The sequence below is a fragment of the Myotis davidii genome, unplaced genomic scaffold (genome assembly GCF_000327345.1).
Source record: "Myotis davidii unplaced genomic scaffold, ASM32734v1 scaffold554, whole genome shotgun sequence".
Classification (NCBI taxonomy): Eukaryota; Metazoa; Chordata; class Mammalia; order Chiroptera; family Vespertilionidae; genus Myotis; species Myotis davidii.
The window spans coordinates 1,299,546-1,322,285 of NW_006285312.1; the positions used below are offsets into that span (position 1 = coordinate 1,299,546).

The following is a 22,740-nucleotide window of genomic DNA, read 5'->3' on the forward strand; positions in this document are numbered from 1 at the left end:
GGACAACTTACATTAATGGCTTTCAGTTGGGGGATATTTTGCTCCTGAGGACATTTGGCCATGGTTGCTAAGCACCCTGTGATGCACTGAACTGCCCCTACCACAAAGAATTAGTCCAAAATGCCAATGATGCCACTGCTGAGAAACCCTGGCTGAAATTGAGAGAGCTGGGCCCTGGTCAAGTAGCTCAGTTGGTTAGAGTGTCATCCTGAAATGCCAAGGTTGCAGGGTTCCATCCCTGGTCATGACACATACAAGAATCAGCCAACGCGCATAAATAAGTGAACATCAAATCAATGTGTCACTGTCTCTCAAATCAATAAATAAAAACAATTTTTTGAGAGAGTCCTTCTGTAAATACTAATGCCATCAGAAAAAGAATACTTTGTCCTACCTTTTAGAAAAGAGGCTATATAGAAACTGGCAATTTAGAGATTCAGATGGGTATATTGGCATAACATTCTCAAATAATTTTACACTTTTTAAAATAGGAAAATTCAAATACAGGGTTACTGGTTTTCCTTATTTTACAGATGGGGCCGAGGATTTGGTCTTTTGGGTTCCATTTTTGGAAAGGATGGTGCATTAAACCAGCCAAACAGTGTCTTTGGACTTATATTTTATATACTACAGTTATTACTTGGTAAGTATTATACAGCAACACAAAAATAAGTTTTTTATTATATTCCATTTAGTACTTTGTGTCTTTGTTGTGATGTGTGTGTCTTTATCTTAAATAAAAGCATATGTTAATGATAGAACCTATGGTTTGTTTCACAATTTTGTGTTGTGAGACTTGGTTCACTGTGATTTTGATGAAGCTAATGCTGAACTTGGTATCTGTTGGTATTTAGTCAGGGATAGTGATATCCCATGATGTCAGTAAAAAGCAGTACTATTTAGAGAAATTATTACTCCAGCCTTCCCTCTAAACCTTTCTCCTTACTATTTTATATACTTGTTAGCTATTTTTAAATCTATGCTTTGGGAAAACATTGATGGTTAATGATAATCATAATTCCACCACCTTACCCACTATTTTCCATTGTCTTCTGATTTTTTCACTTATTTTTATACAAACTCTTATATTGTCTACCCTCTTAAATGTTTTGTTATTGTTGACATCAGGTTTCAAAGTTTTTTATGTCTAAATAACACAGATCAACTTTAAGTCCCATTCCCCCTGCCTTCCCTCCCCTCCACACCCCACCCCCACCACACACACACACACACACACACACCCACACTACCTTCCTTCTTTGAATTATTTCCATGGATAAATTTCCAAATGTGGGATGAATGAGTCAAAAACAAGATTTTTAAATGGGGTTTAATAGGTATTAACAAACTGCTTTTCCCTCAATTGTCAGGTTTCCCAGAAGCGCCATCACCTTCATTTTAAGAAACTGTTTTCTGTAAAATACCTAATATAAGTTCCATATTAGTAGCTATTATTTTTATTTTACTATATTTTAACTTTCTTTTATTTTCAATTTAGTTATTGGGATCCTGATTATAGCCCATTTTCATAGTTGTTACAAATATTTAACCTGTTCTTTATCCTTTTTTATCTTAGCTTTGTGAATTTTGATTGTATAAAAGTTTTCATACTTTTAAAGTTAAATTCCTTTATTTTTGCCTTTGCATTTCAATTGTTATTATTTCATCCTATCATCTGCCAGCTCTTCTGTGCTCTTCTAACTGAAGTTGATTTGTTATGAGGCAAATTGTGAATCTAAAGTTTTCTCAATGTCCTAGTAAGTTTTTCAATTCCATACTTAGATATCCTGTAGAAATAGAAAAACATGCCAAGAATATTCATTGCTGCCCTAACAGGTTTGGCTCAGTGGATAGAGCGTCAGCCTGCAGACTCAGGGGTCCCAAGTTTCATTCTGGTCAGGGGCATGTACCTTGGTTGTGGGCACATCCCCAGTGGGGGCGGGGGGGTGCAGGAGGCGGCTGATCGATGTTTCTCTCTCATCGATGCTTCTAACTCTCTATCCTTTCCCTTCCTCTCTGTAAAAAAATCAATAAAATATATTTTTTTAAAAAAGAATATTCATTGCAGTATAGTTTAAAATAGCAAAGAATTGGAAGCAGCTTAGCAAAACATAATGGTTGAATAAATTAAGTTACATCCATACTAGAAAACAGTGTAACCATTAAAAGAGAAAGTAGAGAAAGTAGGTCTATATGTGAAAAGATAAAGGCATAGTTTAGTGAAAAAAGCAAATTGTGGTATAATGTTTATACACACACACACACACACATAAATGCATAAGGGTCAGGGGTGAGACTTTCACTTTTTATTCCATTTATTGGTTTTGTTTGGATTTCTAAGCCCAAATTAAAATAGCCTAAGAAATGTTTTTGGAGAAAGAGGTGGAACACATTTCTATTTATTATATTTAATGTCATTATGTATAGATATTTCAAATCATGTATTACATGTATTTTTTTCTATTCACATTTTATGTTTGTTTGTTTGTTTAATCCTCACCCAAGGATATTTTTCCCATTGATTTTTAGTGAGAGTGGAAGGGGAGGTATGGAAGGGGAGGAAGGAAAGAGAGGGGGAGGGAGGGAGAGAGACATATCGATGTAAAAGACACAATGATTTGTTGCCTCTCGCACACACCCCAACCAGGGCCTGGGAATGAACCTGTAACACAGGTAAATGCCCTTGACCAGGAATCAAACCTGCCACGTTACCGTGCGGGACTGACACTAACCATTCAGCAACACCGGCCAGGACAACATTTTATGCATTTTAAATGTCAGGGTCTTTACCATTGGAGGCACATTTGAACTTATCTACAGTTTCCAGAGCACATCATTTTCACTTCTAAGTTGTTTGAGATACAACATTTTAAATTTAATTTATTCATAGGCAATCAATCACATGGTTCAAAAGTTTTTTTAAAAAATGTATAAAATTCTACACAGTGAAAAGTCTGTCCCACCCTTTCCCCCTCTGCCCACTTCCCACTGCCTCTCATCCCTAACTGGTAGCTTCTTGTTGCAGTTGTTAGAGAATTTCTTTAGGCATATGGTACAAGAAAATACAGATATATAATCTTAATTTTCTTTTTAAAAGGCAAATGCTATACATACTGTTTTACATACTTTTTGTTTTGCTTGACTGACATATCATGGTGATCTTTCCATAGCGGAACATTAGGTCTTCATTGTTTTTCACAGCTGAGAATTGTACAATCCTCTATTTAGAGTTACAGCACATTTTAATTCCACTGGGAGTTTATCCCAAACCACCGTTACATTAGAACAAGTTTGGTACAATAGTATTTAACTAATAGCTAGTGTTTATAACAAATTCTAAGTATTTATACTTATTAGCTCTTTTAATCTGCACAATGGTATTAGGATGTAGTCATGATTATTATCCCAATTTTACAGGTAAGGAAACGATTGGCATGGAGAAAATAACTTGTCCATGTTATTTGAAACTAACTTCCTTAGGTTAAAATTAAGTGGCAGCATAATTCTTGAAGTTTTAGATGTTTAGCATAGATGAGATACCAAACTCTTTTAGCATAGAGCTGGAAGAAAAGAATTGAGGTGCCTGGCCCATGTGGCTCAGTGGTTGAGCATTGACCCATGAACCAGGAGATCCTGAAATGATTCTCAGAGAGGGCTATGGCTGGATTGCGGGCTTGATCCCCAGTAGGGATGTGCAGGAGGCAGCCAACTGATGATTCTCTCTCATCATTGATGTTTTTCTCTCTCTCTCCTTCTCCCTTCTTCCCTCTGAAATAAATAAAAACATTAAAAAAGAAAATAATTGAGGCTTTGCTAACTGTCACAACTACTTAACTCAGCCACTGTAGTGTGAAAGCAGCAATAGGCATTACATAAATCAATTAGTGTAGTTGGGTTCCAGTAAATCTTTATTTACAAAATCAAGTGGCCAGTCAGATTTGCTAGTCCCTGGCATAAATAATCCAACAGCATCTTGGTCCTGAAAGCTTCCCTTATTTTATTTTTTTAAAATATATTTCTATTGATTTCAGGGAGGAAAGTAGAGAGAAAGATCAAAACATCAATGATGAGAAAGAATCATTGATTGGCTGCCTCCTGAACACCCGAGCATGTGCCCTTGACTGGAATCAAACTGGGGATCCTTCAGTCCGCAGGCCGACTCCATGAGCCAAACCAGCTAGGGCACGCTTCCCCTTTAAAAAAAAAAATGCTTACCCAAGGATTGTTTATTGATTTTAGAGAGAAAGATTGAACTGTTGCCTCCCGTACATGCTCTGACCAGGGATTGAACTCACAACCTTTTTGGTATATGTGACAATGCTCCAAATATATATATATATATATAATTGATTTTAGAGAAACACTGATTGGCTGCTTCTCGTGCACCCACCCCGACTGGGGATTGAGCCTGCAACCTGGGCATGTACCCTGACCAGGAATCTACCCGGCGACCTTTCAGTGCACAGGACAATGCTCAACCAACTGAACCACCCCGGCCAGGGCTTGAAGAGCCTTCTTCAAGTGTCATATTTTAGTACTAACTGGTGGCATGGACAAGTCAGGCCCCTGTGGCTAGGCTGCGTTCCACAGGCCACTTCTCTTTAACAGGCAGCATGGATTTTAGCTCCTTAACTAACTTCTTCAAACCTACCACCACTTTTTTTTCTTTTTTCTGTTTCTGTTATTCTAACTCATTAGTTGTTGGGTAAGAGGGTAGTTTAATATTCTGTGCTATTTCTTTAAAAATAAATGCACATGTTCTCAGTACTGTTGGATACAGGAAATTACAAAATAGTACATGTAAAGATGTCCGATGGCATCAAGAATTCAGGCATAGTTTTGTCAGGAGGGCCCCAGTCTAGCACACATAACTGCCTTTTTTCTTGATCTGGTTTGACCCACATGAGGTCAACTGGCCAAATGTGGTTTCCTTATCCTCCGGGTTGAGCCCTTTCTGCATGTTTTATTTTTTTCCTTCTTCAGCATGCTGGTGTAATCATCTCCCATTATGGATTTTTTATAAATTTGGTCTAAACAAGGGAAAGCAAATTTTATTTCCCACATATGAGGAGCCTGTAGTGAGAAGGCCAGGGAAAATGTGTCCTGCTAGGAAGAAAGGTTGTGGTCCTAAGGTTGCCTTACTCATTAAGAAAGGTGGCACTGTGGTTTCACAGGTCAGCTTCATTGCATGTGATTGCAAGATTACATATTTTCTTTGTGTGCCATAACTAAGGCTTATTTATGAAATAGTAACATGTCATCTAGAACAGCAGTCACCAACTGGCAGTCCACTGGTGGTCTGTGAGGTCCGAAAGGTTGGCAACCGCTGATCTAGAATATTGACAAGTCAAAAACATTGCAGCTATAAAACTGCTATCGTGTTATGCAAAGTCAACCTGCATGATCTTAACAAAATAGGCTGGTAATGTTCTCAAATTTCATAGTGTTTTTCTGTAAGATCAATATTTTCAACAGTAGCAAATCACAAAAGGTTACCTTTTAACTCAGAACCTTTCTCTCCATTGTCAAGGTCTGATTGAGCCAAGGGTCTCTCTCTCTTGCAGGCATGACAGCAAGTGCAGTTGCAGCTTTAATCCTCATGACATCCTCCATCGTGTCTGTAGTAGGGTCTTTGTACCTGGCCTACATTCTGTACTTTGTGCTGAAGGAGTTTTGCATCATCTGCGTCATCACATACGTGCTGAACTTCATTCTTCTTATCATCAACTACAAACGATTAGTTTACTTGAACGAGGCCTGGAAACGGCAACTGCAGCCCAAGCAGGACTGACAGCCTGATGAACTCTTACCTGACAGTCCCAAGTCCCTTTTTCCATTAAGTTAATTTCGCAGCATTTTTTTTTATTCTTCACAACAGACACTTTCCCTAAGAATCTTAAACTGATTTTTAAAAATCTTGTAAATTAGAAGGGTATTTTCTGTGTCAATCTTCATTTTAAATATGGATACAAAAAAAGCATACGCCGAGCCAATCAAAGACAAGCTTTAACTTTACTTTGAAGATGTTTCTGAAATAATTAAATGTAGCCCTCCGTTGTAAAGTGAGCAACCATTGCTAATAACTCTACAATGTGTATAAATTCAATTTCAGGTATAACAGATGTGATCATGACATGAAAATATTTTAGAATAGATACTGTATTAAGTATTGCCATGTTTACAATATGTAATATGTTTTTAGCCAATGGATTTAAACATGTAGATTCAACTAGAATTCATTTCTGTGATATTTGTAAATAAAGGTAGAAATATTGGATCCATCCCTGCAGAACTTGCTGTACAGTTGAGTTGAAGTGTAACAACGAAGAGTTGTCAGCTCAACACTGACTGAAGAAAAAGTGAAAATGGTTAAGTGCATACAGAGTCTTGTGAAAAGTACTGAGAGCTGTGGGTCCAGGATTGACAGCAAAAATAATAGGGTAGTTGGTTCCCTTTTATCTCCTTCCTCTTCAAGGAAGAAACTCCTTGGACATTCAAGTCAAACTTGTGTCTAGTCATAAAACTGGATCAGTTCTACCTTACACAGTGAGTCATGTGACCAAACCATCAAGTCCAAGGCCTTCAGGACACTAAAGATGGGGAAATGGGTACATTTCTTTGGAGAAAAGCTGGAAATATATGGAATTTTAAGGTAAAGTCTCTTACAACAGTAGAATTTTATTTAGATCTTTTTCCTTAACATTGGTGCCAACCGAACAGTATTATGGCTTTGAAATGATCAGTATAAGCCCAGTCGTTCCAAAGTAGGATTGCTCTTGGGTAGCTTTGTGTGTTTCCTGTTCCTTTCTGCACTAACTAATCGGATTTCTAACTTAATTGTTTTAGAGTAAAATATTGGATATGTAAACTTTAGGGCTGATATGCTGCTCAGTTTGCTTAATCGGGAGTACTTCAGGTAGAAATACCTGAAGGTGAAATACTAATGTTGTCACTACTCTTTCTAATAACTATACAAGGGCAGAATTTTTTAAAGTGATTTGAATAAATCCAAGTAAAATTGTGACAGTATGCTTCTAAGGTTAACATATCGAAATGTTAAAAGTGCCTTCTGTCTTAAATCGCAAACCAAATATTTTCTGTTGAACTTGGGCAGAAGTGTCCTTCCTTCCTTTCTTAGCATGAAGTAGATAACTTGTATTCAATATACAGGTTCTGTATGATCATTTTAGTCCTTAGATTGAGAATTAGTAGCAATAATTTTGCTTTCAATTTGATTAATCATTATATTAAAAATAGACCGGTAATTTAAGCGCTGTATTTGCCTTTTTGAAGGAGGGGATAGGCTCTGCTCTGTAAACGTATGTGTAGTGTCAGCAACTGTTTCCAGCTAACTGTCATAATTGATGCAATGTATTCTTCTGGTCCAAGGCAGGTATAAAATCTGAATTGTAATGAACTATTGAATTTAAAACAGTTTTGTAAAAAGAGAGCTTAATTCAGATTTCATCCAGGCTGATGTTTTCCCATGAATGTGAATATTTCAATGCCTGTTTTATTATGTATGTATTGTTCTTATTTCTGTAGTTAAAGAACTCTAGAAAGCATTGATTAGATGCTTCGTGTGGATGGAGAAACAAGTCCTGATACTAAAATGAACTGTACAATGAGGTCACGTCACAGCGCTTCCAGTTCTACGAGCCGTTTACTGCTTCTCTTTTCCCAGCTACAGTGGCAATGGCTCAACGGTTAAGACTTCTGTGGTATATACAACACTGGTCGTGCTAAAGTTCCTCGTGTCCCAATTTAAAATGTGGTGGGGTTTTTTACCGTCATATTTTGTATCAATCAGCAGAGTATAGTTAAAGCTTGTCTTGATATTGCCCTCTTGAAAATATTTGTCTTCAACTCAAAGAGAAAATGTAAAAATGTTCAGCCAGACCCTTCAAGTTTTTCCTTTGTTGTCCTAAGCCTGGGGGGAAACACCACTGGTTCAGTTATATTAAAAAATGGCCACATTCCTATGACCCAGAACTAATCGCCTTTTTCTCACTGAGCGATACACACGTGCTGCCTGCACTACAGCTCATAATGCCTGCTGACGTCTCAGTAAGCAACAGGGCCCTGCTGGGTGCTATTGGGTACTTGTGCCCTGGAAGAGTGTGGGCTCCCTCTACATCCTCTATGTCACCCTGGAAGAGGGGGAAGAAAGATACCATGTTTTAAAATTCCAGTATTGTTATGACTATTTTAAAAGTACTAGCCACCAACATTGAAGAACAGATTAGAGGAAAAAACTGAATTCCTGTTTTTGGCTTCTTGATTTTTGAAATGATTTGTAAATGCAGTCTCTTATTAGCTTGACAGTCACATCATTTGAAGAAATAAGAGAAGTTGTGGTTAGATGATACATTTTAGGGAAGCTAGGTGGTTTGGAGAACCTCATTTGGTGTTTCATTACAGCTAGGTGCTGTCACTAAGGGTAAACTTATGGTGAAATGACTCAGGTTTAACTAACTGTGTGCCAGGGATTACTTTTACTTGATGTATGTAGCCTCTCCTGAAATCCGTTACTTTTAAAGAGGTGAAAGCAGTGACTATTTGTATTCTAAGCAACAAAGATCTTTTGGCACCAAGTTCTTTGGACCAACGAGGTAGGATAGAGGACCAAGACTATAGTGAAATGAAAATGACTTGTTGCCTTTAGTTTGCTTATATTTCCTTTTAAGACTATCAGCAAAAGTGCAAGGTTACCTTCAGCACTTCATAACTTAGATTGGTATCTCTACCTGACACCAGGGAATGCTGACAGATCTTGAAAATCAGTATTAAACAAATGCCAATAAGAAACCCACAACCTTTTTTGGTAACCTATTTGGGAAGGAGCACCTAATACGCAAACACTGGAAAAATCTCTCGCTACTCAGACATGTTAGGCAGCACTATGACTCCTCATCTGTGAGAACTACCCTTCAATAAAAAAGGGGTGTGGTGTGGTGGGAGCCCAGGCCACTTGGGTAAACATGTTTTTGACAAATTAGCCCAGAAAAGATGAAATGTTTTCTTATAAAACTATTAAGCATGGCCGAAGTATGAGGTATATGATCTGTATAGTATGTCCCATCAAAAATATTTATTACTAGTGCTTTAAACTCCAGAGTAAACATTCATTTAAAATGGAGTTCACTGGGCAGATATCCCCTTTAATATTAGATAGGAATATTCTTTATCAGAGATTTAGGACAGTTTTGTTAACTGGTAAAAAAAAATGTAAATATGTAAGAATGTTTATTTGTTGCACATAACTCTTTTGGTATAAAATAAATGTAGAAGTTACCTGTGGAAGTTGTGCTGCCATCATTCTTCTGCTGCAGTATTACAGGTCAAAAAGAAGCAGAAACGAATCCACTCATAAACTACTCTTAAAGTAACCTCATACTGGAACCTCACATGTACAGGTGTACTGAGTTGATTTTTTCTCTCTTAAATGATATGTAACTTACAGAATATACAAGCAGAATTCTTAGAGATTCTAGTTCCTAGAATGTCTGTAGGTTTATAATTTATGTGGTTAAGAATGAATAAGGTGTTACAGCCAAGTGGTAGTTCTTGCTTTACCAGGTAAACCGGCTCTTTCCCAGATACTATGGCTTCTCAGCTGGTGGGTGTACCCTGTCTCATTAGCAAGTTCCAGAAGCACAAAGAATGTATGAGCCAACTGTTTTCCCACTGCTCTACTTTAGTTCACTTTGAATACTCCATTTTTATAATTATCTAAAAGTCACATCTGCAAGAAAGACGAATCAATTTGAAATACAGTTTAGCCATATTTTATTGACTAGGTCAGTGGTCGGCAAACCGCAGCTCTTTGGCCCCTTGAGTGTGGCTCTTCCACAAAATACCGGCTCTTTCACAAAATACCGACTTCTGCGCATGGGCCATGAAATTTCAATCGCACTGTATGTGCGCACCCACACGTGGTATTTTTGTGGAAGAGCCACACTCAAGGGGCCAAAGAGCCGCATGTGGCTTGCGAGCCGCGGTTTGCTGACCATGGGTCACTAGAACAAATGCGTTCTGTGCTAGAACCTTAGGACTTAAGAAATGGGCCTGACGGACACATCATTTGTGTTGATCATTGAAATGTTCTTTGTGAGGATACATTCCCTTCTACATGAAAGGCAGTGTGGGAATTATAGTCTGAAAACCAGAACCATCTTTTCAAAATGTACCTGTTTCCTTTCACCCAATTTGGATATTCATTTCAGAAAATACAAAATAAAGGATGACTAAAAGCCTCAAAGTAAAATGAGCCTTAAAACTCTGATTAGAAGTGATGGTGATAAGGCATCAAAAGTGAATGGGATACCTAGCTTGGGAAGATAAAAATACTTTGGTCCAAGAATTGAAGTATATCAAGAATTTACCTAAATGTAATGAGCTGCCTGCAGGAAAACAAAAAATGGCATGCCCTGTCTGTAATTTGGAGGCATCCTTGAATGAAAATAATGTTCTACCAGGTGTATGAGGAAGTGGACACTCTAAACAATAGGAATAATATGGGGAGAATTTGCAGTGAATGGCAGTGCTAAAGGACAAAAGTAAAAGGGTAATGGTCTGTTTTGGCTTTTAGAAAACAAAAAGATTTAAAGATCTAATTCATTATTTTGCCTTTGTTTTTGTTAAGGACAGAAAAATCCCTGATAGGCAACAAATACCAGGTTTGCAATTTGATTCCTTTGGTACAAAACGGTGGAATACCAAAGCAGCCCGGCATTCATTTACGGTTAAATGTTTTTTACCAAAAGGCACTGTGCTGGGTATTGTAACCCCACCATAACTAGGTAGGTATTTCTTCCACTGTAAATGATTGGGGGTTTGGTACAAAGCTGTTTTATGTGTTAGCCTCTTGCCCCGATCTGAACAGTCCTGGGAGAGGTCACCCCTGAAATTCCAGAGCCATAATTTTCTACCAGGGTGCTGCTATATTTGAGGGGAAGAAAGATGGAGATCAAAGTTAGCCACCTCGCTAGTGTTGTTAAAAAAACACACAAAATAACCTCGACAGGATGGAGCAATGTCCTGGAAGAGCTGGTTACCTCTGAGCTCCCTTCCAATTCTGACATTCCTTAACTCTTACCTATGGCAACTAGTACGTGTGTTCATTATTCTAGCATATCACTTGCTGTAAATCTGTCAGGACTGCAGCTCACCTGTGGAGTTTTACAGAGAGCAGGGCGGCCCTAAGGCAGGGGAGCTACTCCTGCGAAGCAGTCTGTAACCAGCAACTCTGAACTTGTGTGAGTGTTGAAGCGAAGGTTTCTCAAAAGTCTATACCCAGTTAAAGCTATGTAAACAGCTTGACACAAAAATAACTTCAGATGCTTTTCAGTGGTACAGATCATCATTCAATTTATGGAATAGTCACTTCTGAGCCAACTCTAAGTTCCAGTATTACAAAATCCTTTATTTTCACTTCTAATGTTCCCTTCTAGCAAATGACTACAAAATCCAGACCAGAAACTCTCCTGTCTGCCACACATAGGCCAGGAGGCACTTCCTCTGTCGGCGGTAGCCTCTGCCCTCACCTGGGAAGGAGGGGCTGACAGCTGGTGTCAGCCGAGAGAGTTCTTGCTTTACCAAGTAAGCGGGCTCTTTACCAGATACGGTGGCTTCTCTGGCGGGAGGTACCCAGTCTCGTTGGCAAGTTTCCAGTATCTCTCTCGCAAGAGGAATGCTGCACCTTTTGGTTGTCTCTGGCGAGTGAAGATCCCCTTTTTATTTCCTATTACTCTCTGCGGTGCTAAAAACAAGCAAGAGATGATTCAGATGACTCCAATGGGCCAAGCTGGAGCCCAACTGGGCACTAAGAAATAGCCTTCTAGTTCAGGGTGGTTTGGTCTGATGTGGCCTCTTAATGGGCTAGAGATTTACTACTGCTCCCCAAAATACCTTAGCTCACCCGTGTCAATTTTTCATCTGTTAGGGGAAACTATCCAAAATTGTTTATCTTTTACTTGCAAACTAAAGTCTAAAACATTAAGGTACCCAGCTGCCTGGAAACTGGAGGGAGCTGAGATGAAAAGTGACTTCCCTAGTGAGAGCCAGAGTCCTGACCAGCCTCAGGTGCCTAGCAGATGTCCTAGCAGATGTCCTCCCTGCGCCTTCCAGCTGGGCTCCCTCTCCTGGTGGCTGGTCTGCCAGAGCTGAAGCTGGGAAGGGAGTGGAGCTGGCGACAGCCGTAGGGGCTGCGCTCTCAGCACACCTCCTCTCCACTCCTTGTGAAACCAGTTTCCGTAAAACCAAAGTAGATCTTTCCCACCAAGAAGTTCAAACAACAGGGATCTCTTCCACAGTAAGCAAATGGCAGGCACTGTACCAAGCCCGTCATCAAATGGCTCCCTACATCAACCTGCAAGGTGGTGGGCACTGACCACGGTACAGGTTTATGGAACTAGGTAACTTGTCCCCGGTCACTAACTCTCACCACACGAAGCTGGGGCCCCTGCTCAGGAAACTCAACTGCCCCGCAGGGTATTTCCAGAAGCCGTTCACCTCATCAGCCAAGCAGAGTAGAGGCTCATGTTCTCATTCTTCTGTTTGCCTCTTTGCATTCTAACTTTTAATTAAACTTTAACCTTCCAAAGACCTGTCTTTCCCCTTAAGTAATGCACTGTCATTCCCACTACTACCAAACCCTTTCCACCCCCAAACTGCCATCCTAAGTTTATGGTCTGGAGCAGCCCTGTGTCCCACTTGTGAAAGGAGTACAGATGTATTCTCTGGAAGACGTTTGAACACTCCCACACTCAAAATGCTTGGACATGCCCGGCCGGCGTGGCTCAGTGGTTGAGCGTCGACCTATGAACCAGGAAGTCACAGTTCAATTCCCAGTCAGGGCACATCCCAGTGTGGGGCGTGCAGGAGGCAGCTGATTGATGATTTCACTTTCATCATTGATGTTTCTATCCCTCTCTCCCTCTCCCTTCATCTCTGAAATCATAAGAATATATTTTTAAAAGAATGCTTGGACCCTTCCCTGTATTTGGCGAACCTGCCTCATACAAGTGAATAATACATTTCTCAGGCTTGGTATCGTACTCCGGAATAATGAATGTATCCCACGATGCCCACTTTCCTCATACTGTTCTGAAATAGACATGGCAAGTTAGCCATTCGACCTCAAGAGAGTAGGCTCTCCCATTTGCTTTTTTACTGTAAAATGGGGAAGCAAGCAAGCGATTATTGCTCGCTAAAGGCAACTTACTTTTCCTAGGAAATGCTCTGTGAGGCCTATATGGATTAGACCCGCTTTCCCCCTCTCGTTTCCAGTGTTCCTACCACCAAATATGCTGAACTGAAAGGCCCACCTGAAAAAATTAAGAACCAGTACGTTCCATAAACCCAATTGCCACCTACTTTGGTCAGTCATAAAATCGGCAAAATTCCAGATGAGCTCTCCAATCACATATTCTTTGCGTTTTTGATCCAGAACCAAATGATACTGCTCAAGCACACTTTTCTGGTACTCTTCACTGAACATCAGAGGTGGATCCTGGAATTCAAGGCAAAGAGAGAACTTAAGAATCGGAACTGGCAGAATTGTAAATGTCAGATAAAAATAAAGATCCATGTGATGATGACCAAAATATCTGTCCTCAGGGTGGGCTGCTGGCGGTGTAGACAGCCAGGGTATGATGAGCCCAGAGTAAAAACATTTAAAAAAAAACCACACAAACACAACCCTTAATCAGTAACCACTTTATTTATCAACAGGATTTGATACTTGCTTTATCTTTTCCATCTCTATTCACCAGCTGAACTACACTGGAAGTAAAAATGTCTTTGACTAAGTTAAAGCTCATGTCTTCAGCAGCTCATCGTATAATTTGAGAACTAGTGTGACTCACTCAGGTTTACTCACATCAGATTCACCTTTATCTCATCTGGGTAAGTAGCCGCTGTTTAGCACATTCATCCGTTCAACGAATAATCACTTAGTATCTGCTTATATGGCAGGCATTGGAGATAAAGTGAAAAGCAAGAAAGATAAGCGGCCTCGCCCTCACAGGCTTTCCAATCCAGCAAGAAAGACACAGGGAAATGTAAGGAGGTGAGTGAGCGGGGACTGCAAAGGAGCCGGGCATGTTTGGCTGAAGGAGCTAATGGACTCGGGGGCCACAGAGAGCTCCCTGAGGAACACTGAAGCCAAGACCTGCCAGGTGAGGAGAAGGCCACGTCCACAGACCATCCAGCCTTGGTGAAGAGCGCCTGTGTGTCCTGCACTAAGAGAGATCTTTCAGATGTTCCTGGGTCTGAGTTTTCATCTCATGGGAACCCGGGCCGGTGGGCAGTCGGGGCGGGGGTGGGAGGCTCTAGTCTTACTGGTGGACGCTGAGGGATGCGGAGTCCAGGCATTTGTGAGAGAACAAAGCCCTGTTGGCTTTGCCTTTCTTTTCCAGTGAGAAGGATTAAAATGCCGTAGAAGCAGCACTGAAAATACAACGGTACAATTGAGGCACAGTTTTGTTTCAGGTCCAAAGTTGAATTTGCGGGCAGGGCAAGATGTAGATTTTCTTACTTTGCTTTAATGGAAATGACCTTGCATTGTCTAGTACTACTCACACGTGGCTATTTAAATTTAAATCTAAATTAAACCAAATCAACTCAGGCAAATTAGTCACATTTCAGGTCCTCAAAGGCCAGGTGTGGCTATGGCTGCCCTTGTGGGCAGTGCAGATACAGAACACTTCCATCGCTGTAAAGGCTCTAGCAGACAGTGCTAACCTAGGCTCTCTGAGTTTCCTAAAAATTCAGAGTTGGCACCTTTTCAAAGAGGGAGGACAAATGTGCATAGACACTGTCTTCATGAGCTAGTTCCCTCCTTTGCCAGTTTGCAGAAGTGGCGTTCTGTGTAAGCAAGATGAACTTAAGGGTGTGAACAGAATATAATACAGTTCACATGAGTAGCTGTTCGACACACCATGAATCAGCCTACTAAGGATTGTGTGGCAACAGATTCCCAGTAGCTGTGATGGGAGAGTGAGGTGGCCGGGTGGAGACAAAGGGCTGGCTGTGGTTCAAGAATCCCTGTGAAGAAAGTCCCCACAAGGTAAAGCAGCATATCTCTGGTGAGGAAATGGACAAACAATGAGAAAAGAGCTAGTGATAAAAACTTGCTCCAAGATTTCATGCATTCCCTTAACAAACATTGGTTAGCACCGACGGCATGCTGACCACTGCTTAGTGCTGGCAAAGCAACAATGAAGAGGGTTCAGTCTCCCTCCTGGAGCTCACAGTCTGGTCAAGGCAGAGCCAAAGAGATGATAGTGCACAATGAGAGGCAGCAAGACGGACACCAGCCCGGCAGATGGGGTACAGGCCACTGAAGAGGGAACATCTCAGCTGAGACCTGGACATAGGGGAAGAATGCACTGGTTGACGACTGTGATGCTAACAAGGGCATTCCGGGCAGAAGGAGGCCAATAGCTTTAAAGAGGCTGCCTCTGAGGACCAAGTGAGGGAGGCCTGCGTAGTGGGCAGCGTGCGTGCCGTGCGGAGGGGCAGGCTGGGTGAGGCTGGAGAACTGCAGAGAGGTCATCAGGACAGGTGAGGGCGGGAAGGAGATGCATTTCTAACCTGGGGCAATGAGTGACACCACTGCCCAAGACAGAGAAGAAGGAACAGAATGTTCTGCACTACTTACGTGGTGAAGCCCTGTGACGGCGTCCGCCCCATACTCGCTCTGAATAATCGGCTTCTGATAGGTCCTGTACCAGTTCTCAAACTGGGTGGCCAGCTGCAGCTGAATCACCTCCAGGTGCCCGTAGTCATGATACCAGGATAAGTAGCTGTTCACACAGATGACATCCACGTACGGTGCCTAGGACAAGAGCATGAAAGCTAGTCCCTGCACCAGAAGATGGTGGAGTAGTCAGGACTCTCCTACTCAGGGGCCATTCTGACAGAGCAGGTAAAAAGGGGACACGGAAAATGAGATGGATGCTTACATGTGTAGTCAAGGAGTGACCCAAATGGACAAGTCTACACTCCTGGACGGACGCTCCTGACCTGGCTAAGGTTCTGGCGAGGGCTGAGGCTGAGCAGGCACTCAGGGAGCTGCCCTCAGTGGAAGCCCAGGGCCCATCCAACTGGATTCTGTTCCTCTCTAGCTAGTGCTCCTGTCACTAGTCCTCCCCCATCTGGCCCTGGAGAAATGTTCCCAACTGAGATGCCGTTTTCCCCGTACTGTTTCTGAGCTTGTACTGTGGGCCTTAAAGTGGTTAGAAGATTCCCTCCTAGCCGGGTAGCCAAGATGATGGAGCGAAACAGCCTGGAATCTAATCAACACAGAGCTCAGGAGTCAGCAGCAAAGACTAGACAGCCTGCCCTGGCCGGTTTGGCTCAGTGGATAGTGGATAGAGCATCGGCCTGCGGACTCAAGGGTCCCAGGTTCGATTCCGGTCAAGGGCATGTACCTTGGTTGCGGGCAAATCCCCAGCGGGGAGTGTGCAGGAGGCAGCTGATCAATGTTTCTCTCTCATTGATGTTTCTAGCTCTCTATCCCTCTCCTTTCCTCTCTGTAAAAAATCAATAAAATATATATTTAAAAAAAAAAAAAAAGACTAGACAGCTCATTGTCGAGTCTCTAATGCCCAGCTCACCTCCAGACCCTGCACTGGGACTGGTATGGCCTGTTTTTCCCAAGTGACCGCGGCCTCTTTCCAAACTGTGGTGGTGGGAAATGCAGAGGAAGAGGAAGCTGGGGGTACCTCTGGGTGGACACATGTACAGGGATCACACATCCCGCCAGATGAGTCTGGCGGCCTGAGGAGGCCCTGCGGGTGCTTCGCCAACTTTATGCTTCTCGGAAGGGGGTTGTCTCGACAGATGGCAGGGGAGCACCAGGGCTCCGAGCTTCTTCCCACCGGTGATCACAATCTATATTTCTGTAGCGTGTTTTCCCATCCATTCTTTCTTTAGATGATTTCTCTTTCTATAGCACTTCCCTCCTAAGTACTGGCCTTCAGCTCTCCAGGGGAGTATTTTCTTTGTGGCCGGGCACAGTGAGGGAGGCCACTGGGCCAGCCAGCTGTGGGAGCCTGCCCTTCGATCCTCAATCTAGATCTAGCTAATGGTTCCCAAAGCTGGCTGATGACCAGAGTTCACTGCAGAGCTTTTTACAACTCAGATTCCCACTCTGGACTGAATCACAATCTCAACATCCAGACACCTTAGTGGTTCTGATGATCAGCCAGGTTTGAGAAACAATGGACAATGATGACTTTAGGTTCCCTTAAACCTTTGCCGTTGTATGAGCACAGTGAACTGAGGTGCATACAATTAAACTGAGGCACCTAGAATCTGGGCTGAGAACAAATTAATTCTCCCTGTGCCCAGCCTCCTTGGACATAGGGAGCCACACTGCCCAGTGAATAGCAGGTAGTTATCTCTGACCTACAGCCCGTCTATGAAAACGCTGGACTGGCGGTTCATGGTTCTTCCGCTCACGTGGCCCAGAAGCCCCCCTCCAACCTCAAGGATTCTACTGTACAAGGTGTTCCCCTAATGACCTGGGCCCACATCAGGAGGAAGGACTAGAGGACAGGACAGAGGAAACGAGAGGTGTGGGGAACCCTCAGACTCACCCCGAGGTCTGTGTCATACTGGGAGTTGGTCACAAAGGTCACGGGCCGGGAGGGGTCCAAGGCTTTGGTGTGAGCAATCAGCGTCCTGTCGTGGAGGGCAGAAGATGGCTGCTGTCAACTGGGAAGGGCTATCAGCCACCTCTCAACCCCTCCCTCCCATCCCCTGCCCCGCCAAACCCACCGCTCCCCTCCTTCCTCTAAGTGTATTTTAGGTACGCAAACATGTTCCTCTAGTCTGAGATCATGTTCCCTGACATCATTCCTTCTCCCTCCCCAAATCCAAGATTCCCCTCCTCCAAAGAGGCCACCTTGCAGGGAGAGCTGGGTCCCTGGGCTGGGCACTGCCACAAACTGGGTTCGGAATCTCTGAAAAAGCTCTTGACAACAGGACTGGATGGAGTTTGATTAGAATGGCTGTTAATTTACCAAATAATTAGGGAGTGGCGCTAGGACGCAGGGTGTGTGCTGTGTGCGAGGCACTCACAGAGACCTCACAGCAGTGCCATCGCTTTGTGGAGCAGTGGGAGAGGGGCACTTGCAGGTGTGAGAAATTGCAACTACAAGCGGTAGCAGGAAAGAGGGCTAGGAGACAATCCCAGGGCACACACTGACAGTGGGGGGTCAGTGTTGGCCTATCTGAAGAAATGGCATTAATGCTGAATCGCATTAACCGAGGAGGGATGGCAAGGAGAGGCTTCCCAACAGAGGAACCTGTCGGGTCTCCCAGGGCAGGTCACCTGCCCTCACTGTTTAAGCCTATGTTCCTCTACTCTTTCCTCACAGCTTTTCTTTCCTTTACACCCTCTCCCCATAACTGCTTTTCTCATTCGGAGGCTGTGGTTTCCACAGGCCAGAACTGTACCCCTTCTCCTCAAGCCTCAAATCCACACTCCGAAATGGCCTGTTTGTCACCTGGGAAGGTTCAAAGCCTAGCTGAGCTCCTCCAGCCCAGGCAGTTCTATCCACACCCTGCCCCATCCTGCTGCTCCAAAAATCATGCATCTCCCTCTTCCCACCTCCAGAAAAGCCCATGTGGAACTTCAGACACCCGTTCCTGGGAGCCTATCCTTTCACACTCACAACAAAAATGCTGTCCACCAGCCCTGCCTCAACACACCACGGGGCCCCATGCACTCTGGGGCTGTGTGTTCAGAGCTGTGGGTCATTTTGCCCAAGTGGGTCACTCCTCAGAGCCTCTACAGTGTGGCTCAGCTGACAGCACTCCATGAAACTGGCACGCAGAGTGCCTCAGGGAGTGAGATAATTTTGAGATAAATTATTGCAGCAAGTGAAATAATTTTCCTGCATAGGCAAAGTTGTAACGGGCAGGAATGTAAGAAAGAGGAGGAACCCAAGTCCTGGCACTAGCACCAGCCTGCCTTGCTTCACAGCTGGGCCTCGCCTGGGCACTTCACAAGCCCAATACAAGTAGCAACCATCTACAGATCTCTCTGTAGCTCCTGCCAGGTGGCCCCAGGCAGTGGCTAACTTTGCACCTCCTGGGAGGCTCCAGAGCCAGCGCACCAGGTAGGTGAACAGCTTCAGCCTATACCAGATTACAATTCTGCACATTCACAAGTGACACACTCAAGGGGAGACTCAGTGAGCACCAAAACCCCACTGAAGCAAGTCTTGCTTCCTAGGGAAATCTGCTCAGCTGTTCTTCCACTGTAGTCGTAGCCTGTCTTCATGGCCAGTTGGGCTGGAGGTCAAGTCCTCCCCGTGACACCAACAGCAATCAGGGCTCACCTAGAGTGCCCAGCTCAGGTTACTAGGGAGGCTGAGCCACTGGGCCCTACAGGACACCTCCTACACAAGGTCACTCTACCAATTCTAGGAGACATAGCAGCTCTACCTAATACATAAAAAACAAACACAGGGAAGCAGTGAAAATGTGGAAACAAACATGTCAGAAATGGAAGCAAGCAAACTACTGGATACAGAGTTTAAACCATGGTTTTAAGGTCACTCAGCATCTTAATGAAACCTTCAAGGGACTCAAAGAGTACTTCACGGGACTTAGTGAGACTTTTAGTATCTTAGTGAGAATGTTGAAGACATGAAAAAGAACCGGTCAGAAGTTAAGCCTATAATAACTGAAATAAAGAATAATTTACAGGGATTCAACAGTAGAGTAGAGGATTCTGAGAATCAAATCAATGATTTGGAATATGAAGAAGCAAAAAACACCTAATCAAAAGAACAGAAGAGGGGGGCTGAAGGTGGGGGGTAAGAGATCAACCGAAGGATTTGTATGCATGCATATAAGCATAACCAATGGACACAAGACACTGGGGGGTAGGGGAGGCCAGGGGATGAAATATGAAAAAGCAAAAAACACCCAACCAGAAAAGAACAGAAAAAAAAAAATCCAAAAATATGAAGATCATGTAAGCCTCTGGGATGATGTCAAGTATACCAACATTTGCACTATGGGGGTGCCAGAAGGAGAAGAGAGAGAGGAAGATATTGAAAACCTATTTGAAGAAATAATGACAGAAAACTTCTCCTACCTGGTGAAAGAAATAGACTTACAAGTTCAGGAAGTACAGAGTCCCAGACAAGAGGAACCCAGAGGCCCACACCAAGACACATCATAATTAAAGTGTGAAAGACAAAGAGAGAATCTTAAAAGCAGCAAGAGAAAAGCAGTTACCTACCTACAAGGGAGCACCCATACAACTGTCAACTGATTTCTCAACAGAAACTTTGCAGGCCAGAGGAAGTGGCAAGAAATATTCAGAGTGATGAATAGCAAGGAGCTACTCTATACAGCAAAGCTATTCTATATCATAAAAGCCTAATATGCTAAGTGTCCAGTCATCTGGCCATCCGTTCAACCAAAGTGTAATATGCTAATGATATGCTAAGGCTGCTCAACAACTCACTATGACATGCACTGACCACCAGGGGGCAGACACTCCAACTGGTAGCTTAGCTTGCTGCTGGGGTCTGGCCCATTGGGACTGAGCAAGATGGGCCCGACATGCCCTGAAGCCCTCTTCCAGTCCCTCCCCAGCTGGCCAACTTCCAGCGTCTCTCCTCAGCACTGTCATACACCGGTGGAGTCCCTCGGCCTGGCCTGCGCCCTCTCACAATCTGGGACTCCTCGGGGGATGTCGGAGAGCCAGTTTCAGCCCAATTCCGCAGGACAGGCTGAGGGACCACACTGGTGCACGAATTTGTGCACCGAGCCTCTAGTCATTTACAACTGAAGGTCAGATATAGAGCTTCACATACAAGAAAAAGCTAAATGAGTTCATCACCCACCAAACCAGTATTACATGAAATTTATTAAGAGGAAGAATAAGAAAAAAAGGTAAAAAATCTGAATAATCAAATGGCAATAAATACATATCTACCAATAATTGAATCTAAAAGTCAAAATAAATGAACAAGAAATCTAATGAACAAAATAAACTGAATAAAATAGAATCAGAGGCATGGAAACATGGAACAAACTGACAAATCTGAGGGAAGCTGGGGGGGTGGGCAGGGAGGGGCAGGGGGAGGAGATTAGCCAAAGATCTTACATGCATATATTCATTACCTATGGACACAGTAGGGCAGTGAAGGTCTGGGGTGGGGTGGGAACCGTGTGGAAGGTGACAATGGGAAAAAAGGGGGACATCTATAATACCCTCAACAATAAAGATTAAAAAAAGAGAGAGACAGAACCAAGGAACACAGGGAAAGGAGGACCCCTCCCACTGTGGAAACACTGCCCCCAAGTGGTGGTTCTTTCCATTGCAATGCAGTGAAAGGGGAGCAGGGAGGGAGGAGCTACTGGAACCATGAACTTCAGATGGCCTGGTCCTATCCAAATGTAACTTTAGAATACTCATAATATGCATGTTGTTGAAAAGCCTGTTTATAATTATGTGGGCAGATAAGCTCGTTTAATGAAGCCTAGCTCCGCTTTATAGATGAACCCAAAGTATCACCAAGTGGGTGGGGTTTTTTTTGGAGTTTTAACACACACCAAATTTCCCAGGAATGGAGACACCATTAAAAGAGAGGGTAGATTGATGAGAAACCAAGATGGCGGCATAGGTAAACACCGGAGATTGCTGCCTCGCACAACCACTTCAAGAATACAACTAAAAGACAGAACTGGCATCAACCAGAACCATAGGAAGGCTGGCTGAGTGAAAATACTACAACTAGAAGGAAAGAGAAAAGCATACCGAGAATCAGAGGAGCTGTGGTGTGGAAGTTAAGTGCACAGGTACGGAGGCGGACGCGGAAAGGGCTGGCGGCTGAGGACATGGTTGGCTTTTTCAATCGAGAAGGAGTCTCAAGCTCCCGACTCCTCTGAACTCCATTTCTGGGCGAGTCTCTGGGGACCCAGACTGATATGGGGAGAGGCCGCTAGACTGTCTGGCATCGTTCGCATCTTGAGGGCGGCTTTCTCTCAGAGGTGCTTGCAGCGATTGCCCTGACACTGAGACTCGGGGCCTCTTAGGGCAAGACTGACGATCAGCCATAGCTGTTTGCTCTGCCCTATTGATCCCCTGGGACCCCACCCCGCCCAAGCTGTGCAAGGAGGCTTTTGCAATTTGAAAATTACCTAACAAACTTGCAGCTGGCCCAAGGCCCAAGGGCAACTTGCATTCCTTCACAGCTAAGCTCCTGCTGAGTAGCCTCAGGCAAAGCCTAGATTAGCCCTCCTGAGAGATCCAGGAGCCTGCGTACCCAGTGGTCAGAGTGGTACCATCCAGATCACAACTCCTCAGATCCATAAGGGACACACTCAGGGGGCAGACTCAGTGAGCACCAAAGCCCCACTGAAGCAAGTCTAGCCCCAGAGGGGTGTCTCCAGCACAGAAGTTCTCCCACTGCAGACACAGCTGATTCTCACAGCCAATTGGCTTGGAGGTCAATTCCTCCCAGTGATACCTACAACAATCAAGGCTTAACTACAACAAGACTGTGCACAAAGTCCACAAAGGGGTGCACCAAGAGTGTCCACCTTAGGTAATTGGGGAGGCTGAGCCATTGGGCCCAATAGGACACATAGCACACAAAGCCACTCTATCAACACAGGGAAGCAGCCAAAATGCAGAGACAAAGAAACAGGTCACAAATGACAGAAATGGAGGAAAGCAAACTACTGGATATAGAGTTCAAAACT

At 43.5% G+C, this 22,740-nt stretch overlaps 2 protein-coding genes across 2 annotated transcripts in view; one reads left to right on the plus strand and one right to left on the minus strand.

Moving 5' to 3' along the window:
- Positions 1–489: 489 nt before the first annotated feature.
- Positions 490–9,300, plus strand: LOC102764792 (vitamin K epoxide reductase complex subunit 1-like protein 1; the record flags this gene model as incomplete). Its single annotated transcript, XM_015559004.1, has 2 exons — positions 490–643; positions 5,565–9,300. Coding segments are annotated over 2 exons (381 nt in total), but the record flags the coding sequence as incomplete, so codon positions are not given.
- Positions 9,301–11,353: 2,053 nt separating this feature from the next.
- GUSB (glucuronidase, beta) overlaps positions 11,354–22,740 on the minus strand; it is a 17,097-nt gene continuing 5,710 nt past the window's right edge. The window contains exons 9-12 of the mRNA XM_006756098.2: positions 17,607–17,691; positions 15,665–15,841; positions 13,378–13,513; positions 11,354–11,761 (exon numbers count right to left, since the gene is read on the minus strand). Coding sequence (XP_006756161.2) covers positions 11,595–11,761; positions 13,378–13,513; positions 15,665–15,841; positions 17,607–17,691 — 565 coding nt within the window. The 3' untranslated portion in view covers positions 11,354–11,594. The remainder of the gene's footprint in view (positions 11,762–13,377; positions 13,514–15,664; positions 15,842–17,606; positions 17,692–22,740) is intronic.